Raw genomic sequence first — 24,270 nt, 5'->3', positions numbered from 1 at the left:
CGAAGTTGGCGAAAATATATAAAGGGAGTGATCATAAATGTTGGAGGTGTCATGAGGAGGTGGGCTCATACATTCATATATGGTGGCACTGCAAAGTAATAAAAAAAAATTGGGAAAAGATTTATATAGAGATGAAAAAAATTATGAAATGCTCGTTTAAAAAAGTTCAAGAAATGTTCTTGCTGGGAATGTTAAGTGGGGAAATTGAGGAAAAAGACAGATGTCTAGTAATGTATGCAACTGCACCCGCAAGACTTCTTATCACAAAAAAATGGAAAAATGATTTAATTTTAAAAATAGAGGATTAGCAAACTAAAATGATAAGATATCAGAACATGGAGAGGAAATTAGGAGAAGCCAATGGGATATTACAACAGAAAATTGATAAGGATTGGGAAAAATTTAACGAATACAAAGCAAAAATTGTAGAAAATGTCGATATCTTAGCAGATAGGTGAAGGGCTCAAGAAAATGTAAACAGTAATGGAAGAGAACGAGAAAAAAGGTATACAAAAGAATTTGGAAACAGAAACCGGAATAGAGAAAAGGCTGGAAGGTATCACAAGGTGGGGGGGGTAAGGGGGGCTATCCTTTATGTTCCTATGTTCTGTTTTGTTTTGATGATTATTTTATGTTATTAATGTTTGATAATTGTTTAATTTCTTAATGTCCTGTTATTTATTTTTATTTTTTCATTTTTTTTCTATCTTTATTCTTATTGTATCTCAAAATTGAATAATTTTTAAAAAACAAAACAAAAAAAACTTTACTTACCTTCTCCAATAAATCTGAGCAATGAGTTAAGGAGGAAGCAATGGTACGATGACTCCTAGAAAGACTTCCCAATGTCTGGCAAAGAATCTGTCAATGACATGGGAATCTGGCTGCAAAGAACAGTGTCTCCAGCTTATATGGGCCAGGATTGTTTCGCTCCTGGATTCTAAATGTTTAGAGAGCTACCCTTTTTTGCAAAGGAAAACTCAACAAGAATTGGAAATGAGCTGGAAAAATAGGGAGGAATGTCCCCTTGCCTGACATGATTATACCCTGCTAAGACAGCTTTGGAGAAATAACCAACTCACCAGTTCCGCTTGGCCTTGGGTGTGCGCTAAGGTAATCAGTGATAAAACCACGAAAAAGAAGGATACAGTCAGTGACTCTCCCACCCTGGATATGCCCATGCTGGGAAAAGTGCAGCTGGATGAACTTGCCAAAGCGGCTAGAATTGTTGTTGTAGACTGTCTTGGCATTTCCAAAAGCCTCCAGTACTGGGCTAGGAAGGAAGGTAGGAAGGAAGAATATTAGTAGTGATGTTTGGGGTGTATAATAAGGGTAGACTATGCACTTTCTTTAACTCTAGGCATAAGTTTACTGTGGAGACCTTTCAAATTTTGAGGAACTGAGCTCTCTCTTAACAAAAACAACCACACCCTCCAAAAAACACAACCTTTCATGTTTCTAGCCCTCATGTCTGCAATGACAGACTTGATATTTCCAAAGTCTGTGTTTACTGCAACTTGCTCCTCCCCCTTGAGCAGCAGAAGCAGAATCAACCAAATACATGCAAACATTTTCAATTAATGCAGCTTATGCATGCTGCACAACCCTGCTTTTCTTAGTGCCCCAAGCAGTCCCACTTATACATGTCGGACACCTGAGGAAATGGACGTGGAAACAGCCACCAGGAATGAGCATGGCAGGCATTATCGATTTCCCGTCTTTGCTCCCCTGGTTCAAAGCAGCACAGACCTCTGACCTCTGAAGGGTACCTGGAAAAAGTCAGGCAGATGGATTCTCCATATCAAGTGCGGAAATATCCCAAGGAATAAGGACTTTTGCTGGACTCTCTCTATGCAATACAGCCCCCTAGCTGAAGTTTGCAGGCCAAATCTAGAAGGCAGATAGTTGGGAAGCTGCAGTGCCAGTCCAACCCCTTGCCCATGGCTCCCCTGAGAGGAGACACCTCCAAATCGTACACTCAAGCCAGCCCTGTGCTGTGTGGGCTTGTACCTGCTCTCCATGATGGCCTCCTCCACATGTGTGCTCTTCTCTGACGCAGGGCCGCCCAGTGAGGTCTGGCTCATGGCTGATAGGAACTTCAGCAGCAGCTTGGTGCTCTCTGTCTTTCCAGCTCCACTTTCGCCACTGTTAAATGGACAGCCAAAAACAATCTGCTCAGGACAGCACCAACAGAGGGAATGCCAGCCTCAATGGCAGGTCATAAAGAATGGCACCCCCCCCCAAAAAAAAAATCCCGACTAATGGTTGGGGAGATGTTTGCTGCAATGAGCATAAAAAGATAAGGATAGCCCTGGTGCAGCAGGCCAGCTGTCCACCCTGGTTCAACAACTGGTATTCAGAGGCATACGGCCTTCAAGAATGGAGGTACGACACTGAGAGCCTTATCCTCTGTGAATTTGCCCGATCCCTTTTAAAGATGGTGGCCATCACTACATCCTCCATTGTTTAACTATATGCTATGGGGAGGGGGGGGGAGTGCTTTGATTCATCTTCCCTCCTGATCCAAAGTGCCTCCCTCACCTGATGAGGACGCATTGGCTGTCATGTCGCCTCCACAGGCAGCTGTAGCACTCGCTGGCTGTGGCAAAGATGTGGGGTGGCAGCTCACCCAGACAGTGCTGGCGGTACAGGTCAATGGCTTCAGCATCATACAATCCAGTGATGGGCTTGTAGGGATTCACAGAGACCAAGATGGAGCCGATGTTTGTCTGGAGAATAATGTGGGATGAACAGCAAAATAAACAAGCGGTTTTAGTGAGCTGCTAGGGACCAACTCCATACATTTGTACGCATTTGTAAGAGCCGCCACTCACCGTTTGCCACAAGAGGGCAACATTCTACCTCCCTCTGGGCACTTTGAACCCATAAAATCTGACACTGCTCATATATGCTAATAAGCTCCATACAGGGTGGTTTGTTTCAGTCACCTTCTTGCAAATATCTACATGAATCGCCATATTATTACAGATGGTTCCATTTGTGTTCAGGCCAGCCAGAGGCCTTTCAAAAAGAGACACAAGCACAGATCTTGTAAGATCAACAATCACAAATCTCCCACCTATCGCACAGTTTGGCCCTCAGACCTACTTTGGGCTCACTGATATCCTTCTGGAGAGGATAAGGAACACCAAAGGCTATTATATACCTGAGGGTGGGAAGGATCCATCATTCACAGGACAGAAATCAATGGTTTTAAGTGGAGGCCAGGTCTTGAAAGAAGGCTTAAAAGGACTGAGCCTCTTCAGCCCAGCCGAGAAAAGAAAAGAAAAAAAGGGAAGCTAAGAGGGTACATTACAGCTCTCTAAAAATAATTGGAGGGAGGTAGCTATTAATGTAGAGGGAGTCATGCTAATTTAGGGTACAGGACATTACTGAGAACAAGAAGAAACTATTATATAAGCTGCCCATTCAACAAAATGCAGGATGCATTCTAATGGTCAGAAGAATTCATATTTGGGAAGAATCTCCCTAGGGGGCCTTCAGCAATGAAGAATTTTTTATTAGTTTTTTTTTTATGGAGCTAAGGACATTTTAGGGATGCTAAATGATGTACCTGAAGTTTCATTGGAGCCTACCAGGGTGGAGGAAGAATGTTTTCCTCCTATTTAGTGCTCCCCCCATACCCTTCCTCAGAGGTGGAGATGACCACAACTGGAGATGGGACATTAGATGGACAATACTATAGTGCTCACGTGGCAAGGAAACCTCTATGGGATTCTTAAGAATTTCTTGACAAGTCATGGCCTTGGGCTGATGGGAAGCCTCATCTTTGTAAGGATTAGGAAGGGAATCATCCTTGGCTGGCCTCTCTCCCGTTCCTTTCTTTCCTTGAGCATGCTTTGAAGAAGCAGGGCACTACTGTGCAGGCTTGGCTGAATGGGAGTCTGCCGGGATGTTTCTGGGAGTTGGGTGGGCAAAGAAAAACGCTGAAAGGAGGAAGCAGGATAGTTTCTCAGAAAACAAGAACAGTGCCTGTACATGTTGCCTCATATGTCAGGTTCTACAAGATGCTAGAGATGTACTCTTCTTGAAAAAAGCAAGCAAGCTGGGGAGCTGGTGGTTATGTTTCATGGTGGTGGTGGGGACTGCTCAGTAGTCTTTAAGTCACTCGGCCTGGTTCATTAAACAAGCAACAATGCTGGAGCACATTGAGAAAATCTACTTCATCTCCTCCTGCTGCAATGCTGCTGAGAGCTAAGCCAATGTTACATCCAAATCCAGGCTTCTGATTTGCCTCACTCCAAATAAGCAATGAACTCTAACCAAGGTTTGTTCTTGGCTCATGGTTTGTTTGAGGGAGGCAAACCATGACATAACACTAAAGGCAATTGGTGTCTTGTTTTTCAGTCGCACGGCAGGAGCTGGCCTCGTTTTGATGTCAAAAAATATAGTTTAGCATTGTGGGAACAAGGCTAGCTTCCTTCTTGTGCACCCCTCTCCTGTTCCTCCTCTGGCACTGTCACAAGAGGCCATCAAGAAGCTTTCAATTCTTGATTAAATTAACTGCAACTTGCTATGACATCTGAACCTAGCAAAGTGTGCTTAATTTTAAATATGCTTTGTTTGAAACACAATTTCAAATGAAGCTGGCTTGTTTCAACAAACCATAGTTAATCATGGGGTATAGACGACACACTAAAACTGTGGCTAACTGAAAACAGAAGCTAAAGCTTCCAATTCCCTCCTCTTGGCTATGCTGCCGGGGTGTGTGTGTGTGTGTGTGTGCACATACTGAAAGCTCATTGCAACTTGCCACACTAAACTCTGGTTTACTCTGGTAACCAGTAAGTCTTTCGCATTTCAGAGTGTAGCCCCATTTCTGAGGGAAAATGAATTACAGCAAAATGAAGGGTTTTTTATTTTTTTAAAAAAGAAAAGATCAGTTTAATTTTCTATAATCTCTTTTGCCCCAAGGTAGAACTATGGGTCTGAAATGTGTCAGGACTTACTGTCTCTCACAATAAATCTTTAAGCGCCTCCTGGGATTTTAAAAAAGTATCCACAGGCATACATCCTCCTGCCTAAATCTTCTCTCAGCCCACCATCTACAAAATGGGGATAATAACACTGAATGTACAGGGTTGTCACTGAATTACTGAAACCAGATTTTACAAGAGACTCTGAGCTACTGCTTCTGAGTCTCTTCACACTCTCCCCTCCTTGGAAAAATCCAACATAAACCACGTATGGTGGGGGTATCATTGCTGTGTGTGTGTGTGTGTGTGTGTGTGTGTGTGTGTTGTGTGCTGCCTGTACCTCGCATCGCTGCTTGGCAGGGATGGGGAAATGAACAGTGCAATGACATCGTGTCACGTACTATCTGTCTTAGATATTACAAGAAACAGAGAGCAGGAGCAGCCACAACGCTGCGTCTCATACAAGTTCTAGGATGGCCCCAATACAGTGTCTGCAAAATACTCTCTGATCATTTAAACATATATGTAAATGCTAATTATTATCATTATTATTCTATTTCCCTACAGCAAAAAGAGAGATGGGGGAGGGAGGGAAGAAGTAGCAAACTGAGGAAATTAAGGTAGGCAGTTGTCAAAGGGATGTTCAAGAGGGTAAGATCCGATTGTTAAGGTCTGGGCAGTAAAGAGCTGTTTAAACAGGGAACACTTGAGAGGTTGCAGGATGGAGATAGACCTGGGTCAAGAGAGCAGAAAGAGAAGGCATGTCCATCAGAAGACAGCAAAGATTCATTACTATGCAAAACAGACTTTGCAACTTCCTTGTCTGCCCAAAATGGAGAAGATGCTTCCCAGAAATCAGGTCACTTAATTGATCATTTACTGGAATACAAGATGCATACGGTCCTGTTGCCTTAGTAACTGTTGCTATGCAACACAGCCTAAGATCCACATTTCAATATCAGAATTTGAACGGGCTTGCACACAGGTAAGAAAGAAGGAGGAGCATGCCTCATGGCCCTTCTCACGGTCCCAGGTAATCACGCAAACACCATAAATGGCACCAAGCCCCCTGCATCTCGCTGCACGGCTCCTGAAGTGGGATGAAAGAGACGTTTACTGCCTCTGGTGCACATGTCCGTCATTCAACCTAGGAAACCTCCAGGAAGAAACACCTGGAGCATCTTCAATGCCAGCTGCTGAGAATCCTCTTGCAAAGAGAACCAACCACTGATGGCATGGCAAAACATGACTGCATTTCTCATCTGCGGTAGCCCAGTAGCTACTCCTGGACACTCAAGCCTAGACTAGGCATTCAATAGAACGAGGTAGTTTCCGAAATGGCAAAACAGAGTATATCACTCTGGAATGCAGATGATGGGATAGCATTTTTTGAATTCTCCCTTTTGTAAAAATGCCCATTGCAAGTAGAAAACTAGTGCCTACAAAACAGGCTAGGGTAAAAACTGGTGTGCTAATTTTGGGTGGGTCTTTTTCCAAACTTTTCTTTTTACTATAGGGAAACATTAAAAACAGCACTCCCATATTTATATACGGGTGTGTGTGTGTGTGTGTGTGTGTGTGTGTGTGTGTGTGTGTATCACTCCCCACCTGCAATCTGAAATGGTATAGTCTATTATACATATACACACACACACCCGAAAATCTGCATGTGTAGACAGGGCCTTAGCTGTGCCTTATACTCAGCATAAAATCCCCTTGTGATGCTGTGTTCCAAATGTGTGCAAAGTGACCCAGGAATACTAACTGGATTCAGCACAACCAGGAGGAGACACGGATTCCTGTCCAAGCCATGGTTAAGAGACCTCCAAATTGGGTGGGATGGGGTAAAGAACAGTCGTGCAGCTGAGCTTTCATTTCAGACCGCTTCTGCTCTGGCAACCTGTGGGTGGGCTAGCAAAGAATCTGCCTGCTTTGGACACTCACATAGATGTGGTCCTGCTGGTAGCGTTGGTGCAGATTGAGCAAAATGGCCGCTTCGTGCAGGTCCCCCAGCAGGGACATGTCCTCCACCCCCTCCATACTCGACCGATGCATCGGCAGGACTTTCTCTCTGGGCACAGAGGCCCACGGGTAGCAGAACACCTGGAGGGAAGGAAAAGATGGTGCATGTAGAGATGCAGGATTCTGTTGGGGGCTGTAACTCCCGGCAGTTGATCCAGTTGACTCTCTTCTGTGCCTTCGGGCTGAACAAAATGCAATGATGGCCGGCATGTTTCTTGCCCTGTTTATTTAGTGGCTGGGGAAACCCAGCCAGGTGGGCAGGGTATAAATAATATATTATTATTATTATTATTATTATTATTATTATTATTATTAAGTGGGTGGGCTCGACAGTAAAAGGAATGCAAGGGGGAGGGGCACTGAACCCTCTCCTCTCCCATGTCTTAACATCCCCTCTGTTCATTCCCCCCAACCATTTTTCACTGTTCCCAGTTCAGTTCCAGAGGCTGAAAAGAGACTAAAGTGTAGAGAGGTATAAGGAACAGGAAATGGGATGGGTCAACCCCTCTCCTGTATTTACCTTGTCCTTTCGCATCTATTTTAAACTTTTATTTCTACAATAAGAAATAAAATAAAACCATGGGTGGTAGTCAACCAAGTTTTACTCAAGAGTAGTGCCACTGAAATTACTAGGCATGACTAAGTTCGGTCCTTTCATTTCAACAAGTCTACTCTTGAGTAAAACTTAAGCTGAATGCCATCCTACATGATTTATACACATTGAGCAGGATTCGATGAATGAGTCCTCTCAGTGAACACATCTGGACTCACCACTGGGCTCACACTTTGCACTTTTAGGTGTATACCAATTATCTATATCTATAGTTACCTATAGTGGAACCCAGGTGGCGCTGTGAGTTAAATCACAGAGTCTAGGGCTTGCTGATCAGAAGGTCGGCGGTTCGAATCCCTGCAACGGGGTAAGCTCCTGTTGCTCGGTCCCAGCTCCTGCCCACCTAGCAGTTCGAAAGCACATCAAAGTGCAAGTAGATAAATAGGGACCGCTCTGGCGGGAAGGTAAACAGCGTTTCCGTGCGCTGCTCTGGTTCGCCAGAAGCAGCTTTGTCATGCTGGCCACATGACCCGGAAGCTTTCTGCGGACAAACGCCGGCTCCCTCGGCCTATAGAGCGAGATGAGCGCCGCAACCCCAGAGTCGGACACGACTGGACCTGATGGTCAGGGGCCCCTTTACCTTTTATAGTTACCTATATCAGAAGGGGAATCAGAATACAAATTTTCGTCACCTGGAAAGTTTGATAGCTAATGGCTTGGAAGAAACCCCACCCTTCTGCCACTCTGTTAACAGGCCCCAATAGTTGGAAGTAACACTATAAAAATAACTGATCTTCATGAAGTCATTTTGTTTTATATGGTAGGGAGGGTCTGAAAAAGGTGCCAATCTCCCTTCCTTACATAAACCAAAGAGATTATAGGAGAAAGGGGGGTGGAGGTGGACTCCACATCACTACAGGGATTATCACCAATTTCAGAGGCAGCCACTTTTAGAAATGCTAAGAGGTGTGAATTGCTTGCATACAGCTGCTTCCAAAGCCTTCAGTTTGTCTGGCTTTTGCAGACGCCTCTCCTGAGCATCTAAGTGCTTTGTGGCAATGTCAACAAGGAGAGATAATTCAAGGAAAAACCAATTTGCAAGCCTTAAGAAAAGGAGGACAAAGCCTTAAGAAAATCATACCTGCCAAAGCCTCCTAGGGAGGAATGCAAAGAAGGTTTTTTCTTTGTAACTTGGCAACCTTAAAGGTGCCTTATGGCCCGGGGGGGGGGGGGAGAGATTCTCCTGAGCCATCAGCTTTTCTTTACCCCAAATGTGCAAGGGAATGACCTGGAAGGGTTTCCTTTGGTGGCTCATGAAAATGCTGCGTTCCCATTTCACTTACCTCGCCATAGTCTGAAGTGAAGAGCACGGATCCATCGACACAAGAGCCAACTGTGCAGGGCTGCAGCCGGTCCTGCTCCTGCAGCCACACACGTGTTCCCTGCAACCAATCATAGCAGGATTTAAGCCATACGCTCTACACCTGACCACACTTATCTGTTCACTCGTGAGCATATCTACCCCTAATGTTGCTTCCTGCAGTTGCCCTCAACCATCAGCGGAAGCAGACTCCCTTCCAGAAATGAAGCCTGTGGGCTGGTTCACACATGGGCATCTCTGAATGACTGCACCAGTTAGCCATGACTGGTGTGGAGGAGCCAACTGCATGATCACAGTGAACATGGTGCCTTGTGGTGGGTTTTTCTTTTTTGTTTACATTTCTGTAGCAAGCTGTGAAAATATAGTGTGTGAAACTTTACTGGCTGACTTTAATGTCCAGAAGTGTAGCTCCCATGTTCAATTAATGCAAGAAGGGGGAGATTTGGGGGCCAGGCCCTGTACCCCACCCATTATACATGCCTCCAATGCACCTTCAAGCATACACCTGCAGGCCCACTGCAGACAGGCCCACACATGTGATGAATGCTGAGACCTAGTCAGTAAACAGGGCTTCAGTTACTCCCGTTGCTGCAGTCTACATATATCAGGTCTTCCCAGGACCCACCAAACTCCCACTGCCAATGAAAACTAATAAATGAATAGGAGAACCTACCCACGTACACATTCCCTTCATACCTGCATTTTTGTAAACATTGTTCAGTTGGGAAACTTCATAGCAACATTTGGATAAGTGTGAATTTCAAAGGATAGCTGTGCTTCAGTCTGTGTATCATTTCATAAAATGCAGACAGATTTGACTTAAAATGAGACCTAAATGAGACCTCTCCCATCCCCACATGCAGCCCTTCCTCTCTCCCAATCACATCTCTTACACAGCTGTGACCTTTGGCTAGTGTAGGAAATGCAAATTCAAATCCCCACTCCACCTTCAACTGCCCCTACATTCGAAACAAAATTAAAAAAATCCTTCCAGTAGCACCTTAGAGACCAACTGAGTTTGTCATTGGTATGAGCTTTCGTGTGCATGCACACTTCTTCAAATACCATGCACACGAAAGCTCATACCAATGACAAACTTAGTTGGTCTCTAAGGTGCTACTGGAAGGAATTTTTTTTATTTTGTTTCGACTACGCTAGACCAACACGGCTACCTACCTGTAACTGCCCCTACATTGTTTCCCTCCCAATGTACTTCACAGGGTCTCATGTGAGGTGAAAAGGCCACTATTACCTTCTTGGCAGGAGGTGGGATCCAGCTGCAATATTTAAAAAATACTTCCCTCACCACCATCTTCCTACATGCGGCTTTGATGATCCTCAGGCAGACATTTGTGTGGAGAAACAGATAACAAAACCGGCAGTGTGTAGGTAGTCAGCAACGATTCTTACGTTCACACAGTGACTGGGGAAGGTGCTGTGACAATTGTAGAAATGGCTGCTGGTTGCAGCGGAGCACCACCAGTTCAATACAGTACACCTTCCCATAGGAAACACAGGACCCTGCTTGGCCAAGGACAGGTGAGGATCGACCAGGTTTAGGAGGGAAGAGCTCTGTGAACACAGACAAGTATCCACTAAATACTTGTCCCAGATCCTCCTTTTAAATGGCATATATTTTACCATCTTCTTGAAATGAGGAAATTGAGCAGAAATGGGAAACAAGGCCAAACTGGGGCGGGTGTGTGTGTGTGAAACCAAATTGAGGGCTTTCCCTGACCTCCAAAAGATACCACTTGATATACACACTCAGAAACGTGTTTCCTAATTTGCTACTAATAAAAGCAGCAAATGTCCCCCTATGAAACAGTTCACGCATCGGAGCTGGGACTTTTGCTCTTCCCTCCGAGGTCAGACATGACTAGAGTTACAGTAGCAGGAAATATTGATTTAAACCAAGTGTGCAAAACCAGAACAAGCAAATTCTTACTTCTAAAGGGTATTCAGTGAATTTTAACAGTTTTGCAATAATACAATGTAGCAATCAGTGTTTTTTTTTCTGGGGGGGGGGGTGACGACGCAAGGGTACCCATACCCCTAAACAAGTTTGGCTTCATTGAGGGGCAGTATTTCAATATGAGTAGGAAAATGAGAGTACCCCTAAACATTTTTTAAGGGAAAAAAGCACTGAGCAATATGTTCTGCAACCCCGCAGGAGAAAATGCAACTCACAAGGGCAGCTTGGAGCACAGATGCAGTAAATCAGTGAAGAGGTTAGGCAACCCCTCCATTTTTCCACTCCTCGTCGCTACCAAATTGTGTGGCTTCACAGAAATGTTATAGGGAGAGAGTATGACCTACATATGAATATCTTTACAGCATTTTTGTCTTTTAAAAAGTGTCTAGCAAAAGAGATTTAATATCCAGTTTGATGAATATCAACATTCAAATCATGTCTAGCTCTGCACCACCTCTAAAGAGATTTCAGCATGAGGCAAGGTGGTTTATGGGAAACCTACAGAGGAAGGATTGATTGCAAAGCTGCTGTGGTTATCAGCAGAAGGGCAGCCTGGGTGTGGGGCTGGTCGAGAGCCAAGATGCTACAATGCAAGCTATGGCAATGAATGCAGGGAGCCTGCTTCCTTTATGCCTCTCCATGGTGATTTAGCTCATGTTTGTTCTTGGTTGCAGATGAGCTGCATGACAAGATGTACCAGAGGAACCTTTCTCCTGAAGACACCTCAGCGTCTTGCAAAATTCCGGAGTTTCATAGGATCCTGACTCAAGAGCTAAAAATGTGTCAGCTTATGCCCATTATGCAGTGTACTTGAAAAGCTGAAACACCAGAAGATGAAAAGGGTGGGGAATGTTGGGATTTTTCATCAAAAAAAACACAGCGGCCTTCAATTTGGTTTCTGGCCTGTGACTCGAGAGGTGATGGAACTCTCTGTGTGCTTTTTTGTATCACATTTCAATGGTAAGTGCTGTGCTTTTTTATCTGTTGAGATGCGTTAAGTCACAACAATAAGATGACAAATCAGGATACAGTGTGGAGTCACTCAGTCTTGGCAGTCTTGGCTAACATGGCTAGCAGAGGCTCTCCAGAGCTCAGGCAGAACCCATTATCTGCTGCTCAATTATTTTAACCAGAAACACCAAGAATTAAATGTGGGACCTTCTGTGTGCTTTACAAGTGAATGGTGGTCCTTCTCTCGACTATGGTTCACCCATAGTAGAAGATGTACAGTGAAAGACTCACCTGGGGGTACACTATCTGAAGCAGGGGATAGATCCCTGTCCTGCTGTCTTTGTTAGTAGAAGTCCAACACCCTGGGCATTATGGTGCATCTCTTGGGGAGAAAGAGCTTTTTGAACCACTACAGTTGGCCAAGAACAAGTTCCTGCCCTGTGGTTTGATGGCCACATTACAAGACATTTTATCAAAAAACTAACCTATCCTCCTGGCCTCAGCATTGGGGGAGGCCTACAGTCTCCACATGAGGCTTGAATCAGGTTTCAACAAATGCATCTTCTGATTGATCCAATGGATCATGAATAAGTGATGGATACATATAAACAGAAATTAGCTAATGGAAGCAGGAGTAAGAGCACTGCCAGGGGGAAGAGCATCCACTATACCCACAAGAGAAAAAAAGGTTATCTGATCAGTCCCCAAGGAAGGTTTGGAGAGGAGGGAATCAATAATGGCTTTCAGAAAGGGAGGCCACACCACAAGGATCATAGATGGGGACTTTAGTTTATACTTCTCGAACACCATTGCGCTTCCACAGCCTGATCTCACACCCACCACCACCACCACCATCATCATCACCATCATCGTCTTGCTTTCTGGTCTTCCCCACCAGAAGAGCCAACACCTTCCCCTTTGCTAGTAACACCATTTCTAAACCTCAACAAGCATGCCTTCCCTCTTAGGCTGGAGACCTGTTGCCTCTCTCCATACAAATCAGAGCTTGTCTTCAGCCTTTAGAATGCTCCCTACTGTCCTACCTAGGAACTGGCTCAGACGCACCATTCAAAACAGTTAAGAGTGAACTACCAATCAGGAGTTGACCAGAGGAAGCAGGTTGGCCAGGATGATGAGCTTTTGCAAAATGGAAAGAAGGGATATAGAGGTAGGAGGCAAATCAGCAGGAGATGAAGCGCTCCAAAAGTAAGGGCTAGCTAGAAACTTAATACAGTGGTACCTCGACTTACGAATGACTCGGCAACTGAATTTTTTGACTTATGAATGGGGGTAATGGCCGCGCGCTTACGGATGTCTCGACATCCGGAAAAAAACTGCGGCGGTTTTAGATAGGGTTGCTTCGACTTACGAATTTTTTTGTTTTCAATGCATTCCTATGGGAAATCGCATTTCCAATGGCGTATTTTGACTTATGAATTTTTCGACTTACAAAGGTTCCTTCAGAACAGATTAAATTCGTAAATTGAAGCACCACTGTATAAGCTTCAAGGCAATAATGCTTAGGAGACTTCTTAAGTGGTCGGTTTTGCAATAAAAGGGTGCCCTTGCAAACACATTTTGAACCCTGCAGAAGAAAAAGCGGTAATGAATACAGTATACAGCTTTTATCCATTTGCTTGGCACTTCTATTGTATGAATACTGCATTTCATAACCACTTCAATGTTTTATTGTGTCGAAAAATCTTCTGCTATGGCTCTCTAGAGTTGCTTTGAGAGAGGGGGATACAAGAGCGTACAATAGTTAGAACTGACTTATGGTAAATGACTGCACTATTTTTTGTTTGTGGATGACAGCTACTTGTTTTTAGCCTAAGAATAAGACTTGTGCTGAAACAGATACTAAGTTGGCATTCATAAGAGACACTGAATTCATGATGATGGCAGAGCAATAGTCAATACCTGTATGCTTATTCATGATTATCTTCAGTTTCACATTCATTTTTATTTTCCGTATTTTTAAAAATGTTAGCTCCACCTGTTAGCCTGACATGTTCTGATACTCTTTTTTCCAGCATTTACCTGGTAGACTTTATCCCTTTACATCTTTTAAGTGGAACCTACTAGTTCTGCTCACACTATATACACCCAATTGTAATTATATATGTGATACTGCCATGCATAAACTAGGTTTATGGGACAGTAGGGAAACCAAGTACAAATTATCCTGCTCCTCTCTGTCAGTGTCATTTTTTTCACGGCAGAGAAAGGTGGGTTGCAGGGGACTGCAGCAATTCCCAGTTTGCAAGACTAACAAATCGTGAGGTGACATACCTTCTTCATTATTATTTTTTTTAAAAAAGTCAAGAATGAGACAACATACCTGCCTAAAAGAGCAATTGATATGAAAAAAGGGATGCTGCCCTGTCAGCAAGCAGCAAGGAAATAACAAGGGAGATGAGAAACTCAAACTCAGGCTGCGCCATCAGTGGCTGCAGGTCAGGGTGAATCAGCTGACACCTCCCTTCCTTTCTTGGAGGTCTTCCCTGCAGCACAGAGACCCACCCACTCTCCTCAGCTGTGCTTAGCTTGCAAATCCATGCAAGGTCACAGGCAGCGAGATCTGGCTGGAGACTCACCGCCCAGGGAACAGGAATCAAGCAATGCCTTTAAACTAATCTAATTTCCAGCGCCCTGGTCCACTGGTTCAAAAGTGTCCTCAACTGTAGTAGCAGCTGCAGCTGCTCTTCCCACAAATGGCAATATGGGAAATTGCTTAGTGTTCCCGTTTCTGGGATCTTAAAGCGCTGCAGGTGAGCTCCCGTATCACCCTTCTGCCCAGATCCACCAAGTGTTTGCACCTTGCTGAGCAACACTGCATGTTCATCGTGCATCAAAGAAACAAGGTTTGCTGGAGCAAAGAAACTAGGGAGGTTTTTTTGCTGAAGAGTGAGCGTTCAGGGTTACCTTTGACATTAAATTCCACTCTGCTTCCACACAAACTCTGCAATTGCTTTGCTCTCTCTCAAAAAAAGAAAACACAGAGCAACATCTATTCAGTCACCTCACAGCAATTAACGTGCAAATGCACTCCTCACTGTTATCTACAGTGACAGCATGTCGCATGGGCTCAGCATCAACAAAATCAAAGTAAAACCATTGCCATCTTCTTACATACACACAAATTCTCTGATGAGTGGATTGCAAGAGGTAGCCTGTTTGGAAAGGAGTCCTCATCTCCACACTGATGACTCCCTCTGAACTTTTCTTCCGCATTACCTCTCCATAATATAGAAGAGGTGAGAATTCAGCTTACTGTACTGTACTCAAAGGTCTGGTAAGGGAGGCTGAAATTCCTTCCACGATCATCCAGACTTCCTTGATGATCATGACTGTGGAGACTACTCAGCAGCAAGGTATTAAGACACCCGGTGCTTGATGCTACTTTCAAAGGCCCTTTGGTAGAATTCTAATATGTATAATTTATTCTAATTCCTACGCTGAGCTACACCAAGCAGTTGTTCCATCACTGAAAATGAGGAGAATGTACAGATATTTGCTTCCATCTACACAGGCACAAATGACAGCTCTCTCCTGGCCCATCAGATGCTCTCCCAACTGTTGATTGTGTCTTTGAATAATGAACTGTGTCAATATCGAACCATGTCCGTTTTAAGAATAGTTGACACATGAATGTTCGTTGTGTGATTATCTCTACATCAGCTGGTGGCCTGCATGCATGAATAAGTCGTTACAGGCATCAAACAGTACAGGCAGCATGTATATACTGTACAACTTGAAGCACAAACCAGTTTAAACAAATAGCACTGTCCACATGACCAATCAGGATAGAATAAATTGGGGAGAACAGGGAGAGAGAATAGGATTGGGGGGGGGAATCTCTCCCTCACCCTGAATCCATTTGATTGGTTGCTTTTTTATGGGATCCCTCATCATGCACATAAACCCTACATGTGTACAAATAATGTAGTCATGCAACCAACTGAATGGGTGGGGTTTGCAGTTGCAATCCAAATGCCCTAATATACAAACTCAAACTTCACAGGCTGGTCAAAGGAACAGTACTACAAGCATTAAATAATTAAGTGACTAGAATGCCATGCATGTGTGAACTTGGGTCATTATATAGACACCTGTTAAATTTGTATTCTGTGACCCAAACTCTTTCCATTTTGTTCAAATACCTCATCCTGCAAGCTCTTGCAGAAATGTCAATCTTCAGAATATAGGGAGTTGTCTGAAACTGGGTATTTGATCAATGTCCTGTTCAGTAGAACAACATCCCCTGGTACAGACAATCCAGGATGAAGGCAAAGGCATACTGCCCAGCACCCTCCCTTTGGTGGAAAGGTTCAGGCCACTCCCACCAACTCCCCAATAGACACTCAGAGGAAAGGTTGATGTCTAACACCTGGTCAGCCCTGCTGTAGCCACCTTGCTTGCTTCATCTTCAATCTAGACCCTTGGCCATTTTCCTGGCTGTGTGCCACTCCTCCTATTGACTGGACGAAGTCGTCTGTCAGTCAGAACTCACAGGGGTCAAGGGCCAGAGTTCAAATCCCCACTCGGCCATGAAGCTTATTGGGTGGCCTTGGGACAGTCACCATCTCTTAGCCTAACCCCCCTCACAGGGTTGTTGCGAGGGTGAAATGGGGAGGAGGAGAACCATGTACACCACCTTCAGCTCCTGAAGATAAAGGTGGTATATAAATGTAATAAATAAAATAAAATAAATGGGCGCATGTGTGGGTGGTAGCTAACAGAGAGAGAAATAGGACGTGGCACCCTGTTGCTTCCAGGCTACCCTACAAGGTTAGTGCTGGAGTCAATGGCGCATCTGCCACAGCCTTTTCCTAGAACTGTGCATAGCAAGTCACCATAAGGCATTGCCTGAGTTGGGTGAGACTGCTGCATCCACTGATCTGTGGCAGGTGAATTCATGTCTTTGGGCAATCCATTGAACACATCGCCAACATCAGAGTTTTGCACCAACCAGCTCACCTGGCCATGTCTGAAGGATGAGGGTGTTTTTTTTCCTAAACGTTGGAAATGTTTAACAGCTGCTTTTTTGCTTCAAAGCCAATAGAGTATTAGAACTACAGGGCTTCCTAGCTTTATATTTCTTAAAACATCTATTCACTACTAGTTTCCTTTGTTAACACACAAGTGAAAGAAGGTCAGCAGTTTAATCAATAGTCTGTTCAGTGCCCCCCTTCCTTTCTCCCTTTTTTAAAATGAATGTTTTTCAGATTTGGGTCAGACTCAGATCCCATTGCAGATGTGACAGAATTATTTTTGCCCACTTCAGACTTATAGGTCTTTTATTCCAGTTTCGTTCAGCTTAAACTGCTGCTTCTTTTTTCCACGCTTGCCAAAAAGAATTGTATCTGAACCTTTCTCAGCCGTACAAACAGCTAGTAGAATAGAAGTGGGGCAAAATCAGAAAAAGCAGAACAGTGTGTGTCACTGGCATTGCACTGATTGAAGTGAAAACAGATATCTGGATCCAAAAATGGCATGTGTTTCTATGGAAAACTATCAAATTCTCAAAAAACAGCTCTCTGGAATTTTATTATTTAATGTTTTATTGTTTGTGCTTCTAGAACCTTCACCTTCTGATGAAGAGGCTGAACACCTACTTTCTTTTGCAACACTGGCATGTCAAAGGAGCTTTCGATGAATCCACATGTCTGGTTAAAAATGGCGCAAGTGTTCTTTAAATCCCACCCAGTGCCCCGTTCCACTCTCTTTCTTTGTGGCTATGAACCAGTCATGCACTACACATTTTCCTCCATTTCTGTTACAATCAAAGAGTAGCATTTTGACTTTGATCTTATGGGACGTTCATCATTCCAAGAGTTCTCTCTCTCTCTCTCTCTCTCTCTCTCTCTCTCTCTCTCTCTCTCTCTCTCTCTCTCTCTCTCTCTCTCTCTCTCTCTCCATACTAGGATGCTCTGGGCACAACAAAATAAGATTTGGGTGAATGTTCCAGCTGTTATTTTTATAGGAGACTATTAGAATGATAAGCATTAGCAGGGAGCTGGGTTATAGAGGTAAACGTGGGCTTGGTGGAGCTGCTGTGAGGCAGCCACACATTTCTGAGCTTCTGCATGAGCACATCGCATGGAGCTGTGCCAAAGTGCTTTACTGAAAGACAAGGTGCATTTGCAAACTGCATCCCTCCCCCATCTCCTCGCATAGATCAGGCCAGTCACATTTTCGAAAGAGGAGGGAGCGCATGCCGGTTGGCCGGTTGGCATGAAGCATCCTCCATCCTCATCAGAGCTGTGCTGGCTGCTGTTGTTTTAAACACCATAACGTTACCCTCCAGGGTGACATCAGCTCCGTCCTCAAGACGGATGGTTTTACGATTCATTCTAGCAAAAAGGCTGGGACCAAACAGGTTCATGATTTGTTGGATCCTCCTTTCTCCCTTGCCTAAGATTAGATGCAAGGTTCATTCTCCCTCTTGTCCCCCAGGGAATCACAAATGCTGGAAGAGGACACAAATGAAATTCAAGAATGACCTTGACAAAATTCAAGCACTGGAGCTCTCTATAATGGGGGAAAATAAATCCAAAGGAAATGAAAGCAGTAGATGTTGGACAGAAACCTACCCATCCCAGCCTCCAAGGTTTTAAAAAATCCAAATGTACATCGGTGTGTGGGTGATTAGGTAGGGGATAGGAACAAACAAGGGACCTAGATTCATGATCAGCTATTACTTTTTTAAAATATGGGTTCACTTACATGTCAAAACACAGACAAGGGTTTATTAACCCTCTCCCTGCCAGGGTGAGCAGGCTCTGGAAAAACTATCAGGCAGCCTGGTTAGCCACTGCGAGAACAGGGTGCTGGACTAGATGGGCCATTGGCCTGATCCAGCAAGCAAGCTCTACTTATGATCTTCTCATGTCTCCTCCTGATGAACATCAGCATCTTAGTCCAAGTCACTAGCAAAAGGCTCGTTATTTATATCCCTTTTTGTCATGAACAGCCACAGAAACTCTGCTAAAATTCTCTCCCTTATGCAACTCAGCATCTCAGTTGTGTTTGCATGAACTCTGGAAGAGCCTCTGAAGGTGAGAAGACGCAAGCTGTGGACAAGGCTTCAGTTGGTTTGCCTCAGAAAGAGGGGCTGCGAAAGTGCATAATAATGAGAGGACATCCCAGGGATCAGATGCTATGGAGGCCAGTGTGAGATCCTGGGCTGCTAGTTGTTTCTTCCTAACAAAAACTGCAGTCCACTATATTTGCTAATTGTTTACTGCTAATGTGATGGTGTTGGATTCACAGTGTAATAACTAAACGTACTACCCCACCTTGCAATTAACCCGAGTGTTAATAGACAGAGGTGGCATAGAAAGCAATGGAATGCAACAGCACCTTACATTTTTTTAAAAAAGCATTCCCAACACCTACCCCGTGTTCTTGAAGTGATATTTCACCCCCATTGTTCTGCCCGGACACTGAGGTCCAGTACCGAGGGCCTTCTGGTGGTTCCCTCGTTGCAAGAAGCCAAGTTTCAGGGAACCAGGCAGAGGGCCTTCTCGGTGGTGGCGCCCGCCCTGTGGAACACCCTCCCATCAGATGTCAAAGAAAAAACAGCTACCAGATTTTTAGAAGACATCTGAAGGCAGCCCTAAGCCGCCCAGAGTGGCTGGGGAAACCCAGCCAGTTGGGCGGGGTATAAATAATAAATTATTATTATTATTATTATTATTATTATTATTATTATTATTATTATTTAATTGGAAACTTATTTTTTCAGAATGGTTAAGTAGCCTTACAATGAATGACACACTGGTATCTTTAAAAGGGGGTGGGGAAGGAGTTAGAAATTCTTAGGAGCTGATTCACTTCTCTTTCTCCCCAGCCAAATACTCAACACTCATTAACTTGCCAATTTGTGTATCGAGCTGGTGTCTGACAATATGAAAGCTCTCTTATGAACCACAAGGGGCATTTTACACAGGAAAATGTTGATGTTGCACACAAGTGAAAAACACACACGTGTGAAATAGGAACACAAGAAGATCCCTGCAGGATTAGGCCACTGGCCTATCTACTCCATATATCCTGCATATACAGCAGCCAGCTAAAGGAGCCTGAAAGCAGGACCTGAGCGCAATAGCACTCAGCCTTAGATTGTACATTAGATTGTACACCAACTTCTGAAGGCAAGTTCAATTGCTCAGCCAATCACACTGTATGCCTCCTTATCACCTTTAATATCCTTCAAGTTCCCATAGGGAACCTCTTTGATCACCACTCCTGAGGCTTTTGTTTCTGGCCCATGTTATCTTCCCTGCCATATATCCAGAAAGGTGTGTGTCTTGAACATAACAATTCAGTTCTAGTGAGATATACTGGTTAGTGCTGGCTAAGACCAAGGAGGTTCTCAGCCATGAACTGCACAGGGTGACCTTGGGCCTATCACTCTCTCTCTCTTAGTCTAGTTTACCTTCCAGGGTTGTTGTTAGTATAAAACGGAAAACCCTATACTCTCTGGAAGAAAGGACTGGGTTGTAATAAGCGAACAAAAAATAATTAGTCTTGTGAGATCAGACCAGCATCTGGTTCAGCACTCTTACATCAAAAAATGGCCAGTCAGATAAAGGCAGTCAGTGCCACACTCGCCTCCAGATTTCAGCAGGGTTGTGTGGTGCCCTCAAAATGTTGCTAGACTACAACTCCCATCATCCATGACCATGCTGGCTAAGGCTGATGAGAGTCATAGACCAAAACATCTGGAGGGTACTACATCTCCTACCCCTAACACACACACAATCAATCAATCAATCAATCACCCCTGTCTTTCAGGAAGAGAGCAGTGAGGCAACCTCTCCCTGGTCAAACATGCCCCATCTACAATAATCCAACCTTCACTTATGCTGAACATGCTTTATTCCCTTCTATGGTGGCAAGCTACTTGTTTGGGAGCCAAAGGAGTCAACAAAGGGGTTTTAGACACAGGTTGTTCCATCCTCTGTGGCTCCACCATCTTCTCAACCAAACAATAGTCAATTGGGAAGATGATGGCGTAAGGAAAAATGCAGCCACCTAACTCCTCAGAGAGCTAAGCGAGGCAAAAAGTTTTGGAACATTTAGACAAAGCATCCAGACCAGAAATGGATGACGAGAGCAGAGGAGCAACTTCTCAGGCCTCTTCTCAGGCCTCTGTGCCATTCATCCCAAAAAAGCCCTGGCACAAAAAAGGCAGAGAGCAAGAGGCAGACCACATCCTCTGTGGTCACCCACTTCCTGCCCACAGATATACAGTGGTACCTCTGGTTACAAACTTAATTCATTCTGGAGGTCCGTTCTTAACCTGAAACCGTTCTTAACCTGAGGTACCACTTTAGCTAATGGGGCCTCCTGCTGCTGCCACGTCGCTACCACACGATTTCTGTTCTCATCCTGAGGTAAAGTCAGGCCCGGCTCTACGTAGACCCCCGGTGGCGCAGGGCACCATGGCGCCGGCCCGCCAGGAGGGTGCCACGAGCTGCGCCCGCCCGCTGGCCGGCCGGTCTGCCGGTCCGCTGCGCAGGGCGCCCACCTGCCCACCGCGCTGGGAAACGGGACGGGAGGGCGCCGGAGAGATCGCGCTGTGCCTGCCCGCCCGCCCGCCGCACAGCAGCGCCGTGCCCACCCGCCCGCCGCACTGGGAAACGGGGTGGAAGGGCGCCGGAGAGATCAGGCGCACCATGGCGACAGGGGCGCTTAAGACGGCGCTGGGTAAAGTTCTTAGCCAGAGGTACTACTTCTGGGTTAGCGGAGTCTGTAACCCGAAGTGTTTGTAACACAAGGTACCACTGTACAGGGAAAACACTGTCATAGTCACAACTCCCTTTGGACACCCCATGCCACCATTTTCTCTCCCCGACCACCCGGTTCTCTCACACACACACACATCCAGCTGTGCAGGTGTTTTCATTGGGATTGCAAGCCACTTTCCTCCTGGCACAGAGCTGCAGCCATCTTCCTTCCTGCATTCCACCTCTACCTCTCCCTTGCTGAGCTGTGCTTCTGGCTATATGTCCAGATCAGGATGACTAGACCCTGGAAGATTTGGCTTCTCCATGATCAGAGGGGGAAGGGAGATCAAAGCAGCCATTCAAACGTTTGCTCTGGTTTTCAGCCTGCAAAGGGAAGTGCCCGGGCCTGCTGGCAGGCTTCTCCAGAAAGCAGGGCAGCCTGCCCACCGTACATGCAGAGGCACTAAAAGGCACAATGGGCTCTGTGCCACCCAGGACTTCCACAACACCACAGGGGATGCCCTTCAAGCCATTGAGCCCATTCTGAGTGTTGCTGTGTGGTTTGGTTTTGTTTCATAAACGCAAGACACAGTACGGAGCTACTGCTTGAAGCCAAGTTATCATGCCAAGCACAGAAGTGGCAGCCAGCTGGGCAAGAGGGCAAGCAAATATGAGCAGTCCCATGCCCACATATCCCACTCAGTTCACACTCTGTCCCTCTTGCCACAGTCGACTTCCTCATCTCAGCCTCCATCCATCCACCAAATTGCTTTTCTCAGTCTTGACTTTGTACATGCTCTCCTCCTCCCTCTCCCTAACCAAAGGAAGCATTTCCTTTGGGATTTGTATCCCTCTCTAATCTTCCTCCATATAAGGCTATCTGCTCTCACTGTTGAGGGGCATCTTTGAAGGTTAGGTAGATAACATGACACCTTTTCAGCCACTGCACACCCAACAGGCCTTGGGAGCCCTCTTCCCCAGTGGAGGTGAGGAGGGGGAGATGCCCACCTCTTTCCTGACCTTCCATCATTGTGGAAGCACAAACTCTTGTGTTTTAGAGGACTTCAGAAGAGGATTACAGTAGTTGTTGTTTGGTCTGCTATGCCTCATTTCTGTTTCTGCTCTTCTTTCCCCCCACCCTTCTGTTTAGTTATATTTTAAAAATTGCAGATGCCTGTATTTAGGTTTGATTTTACTCACCGCTTTGGATGAGCCGCTCAAACCAGAAATGGATGTCGAAAGAGAATCAGCTTCTCAGAGCTTGACCCAGACCTCCCTACTCATCCCAAAGAGCCACAGTCCAAAAAGGCAGACAAGACAGAGAATCACATCCTCTGTGTCACCCACTTCCTGCCCACAGACATGCAGGGAAAGTTGTTCAACAGAAAAGTAGGCTATAATTTAAAAGCAAAGGAGCAAACTTAGCCTGTTGGTTGCTGTGTCTGGCATTTGTGCTGGGCTGCCAGAATCTGTTCCAGTAACAAGCGTAGCTCTTGGATAATGTAAAAATAGATGCATAAATAAATAATTTGGAAAGTGCCTCTAACCAGGTCTAGAGTGCCCTTCTGTATTTTTTTTAATAAAAAAGAATCATAAACTTAGGCATTCCAGCCAAGGGCAGCTACACGCTGCTTTGCATGTAGAAGATCCCAGGTCACCAGGGAGGACTGGCAATGTCCTCCTATCTGAAATCCTGGAGACCCATTGCCAGTCATTGGAGACATTACTGAGCTAGATGGACCAATGGTCTGACTCAGAATAAGACAGTTTTCTATCTTCCTATGCAGATCCTTTTTGGCTACTTGACTACCCACTGGAGGTACCTGCAACTATGCTTGAAGACTATTGAGAAAAGCCCTGTTCCCTGCAATGTCTGCCCTATAGAGCCATTCTTCTACTGAGCAGTGTGTGTCTGTGTGTCTGTGTGTGTGTTAGGGTGAAGGGCTGCAAAGAACTGTCAGGGATGTAAAAGGAGGGCTGATACTTTGTTCTGCCTGCATTTCAAGTCCTTTCCATACTGGCTGGGGCGCAGAGGGTTGAGGGGGCAAGATGCTCCTTTGCGAGCTAATGGGGTTCCCTACAATTACAGCCAGGCACCAGACGCTCTGCACAGCATTAGGTTAATCAGTTAAAGGGTGCAACAGCAGCTCCCTGCCACATTCTGTGCAAGGAGAATTGGGGGAGGGAGCAGCAGACACAGCCTGCTGTGTGAGGAGGGGAAAGGAGGGTGGAATCCATAAAAACATCTGTTCAGATAAAGAAAACAAAGAGAGGGTGGGGGCAAGATGGAGCCCCTTAAACCCATTATCTGTTCCTGCTCCCTTAGTGCCTGGACAGCTCAGACACTGAGCTTAATGGCCCAGAAACTAACAGAGGGTGGGAAAACCTCTAGCATCAGTCAAGGGGAAAGCCAAAGGCCAAAGTGGCCCAAAGACTGTCAACCCCCCAGTCCAAGCCACAGCTTAGCTGTGCTCCCACACAACTCTTCCGCACTCTGGTCCTGTAAAACAGAATTAGGACTGCCATGGCTAGCCATTTACTGCTCAGTCATCTGGTGCTGCTTCAGGAAAGGGCAGCGACAACCGTGCAGCACGCAGCATCACTGTTCACATCAAGGCCACTGTCAGCCCTTAGTTTCCTTGGGCACTTCTAGGCCTGAGTAAGAAGGCACTCTTGCTTGCACAGCAGTAGCCCATTGCTGCATTAACAAGATA

The 24,270-nt window shown here is 45.2% G+C and overlaps 1 protein-coding gene across 1 annotated transcript in view; it reads right to left on the bottom strand.

Annotated features, from left to right (window-relative positions):
* Positions 1-204: 204 nt before the first annotated feature.
* Positions 205-24,270, bottom strand: part of LOC148687557 (unconventional myosin-X-like) — a 26,474-nt gene continuing 2,408 nt past the window's right edge. The window contains exons 2-6 of the mRNA XM_088663316.1: positions 8,856-8,954; positions 6,882-7,040; positions 2,542-2,729; positions 2,011-2,145; positions 205-1,273 (exon numbers count right to left, since the gene is read on the bottom strand). Coding sequence (XP_088519442.1) covers positions 1,051-1,273; positions 2,011-2,145; positions 2,542-2,729; positions 6,882-7,040; positions 8,856-8,954 — 804 coding nt within the window. The 3' untranslated portion in view covers positions 205-1,050. The remainder of the gene's footprint in view (positions 1,274-2,010; positions 2,146-2,541; positions 2,730-6,881; positions 7,041-8,855; positions 8,955-24,270) is intronic.

Source organism: Zootoca vivipara, chromosome 1, assembly GCF_965207765.1.
Source record: "Zootoca vivipara chromosome 1, rZooViv2.hap1.1, whole genome shotgun sequence".
NCBI classification, from domain to species: Eukaryota; Metazoa; Chordata; class Lepidosauria; order Squamata; family Lacertidae; genus Zootoca; species Zootoca vivipara.
Note: the sequence above shows the minus strand (reverse complement) of the source record. Positions and strands in the feature narration are given on the sequence as shown.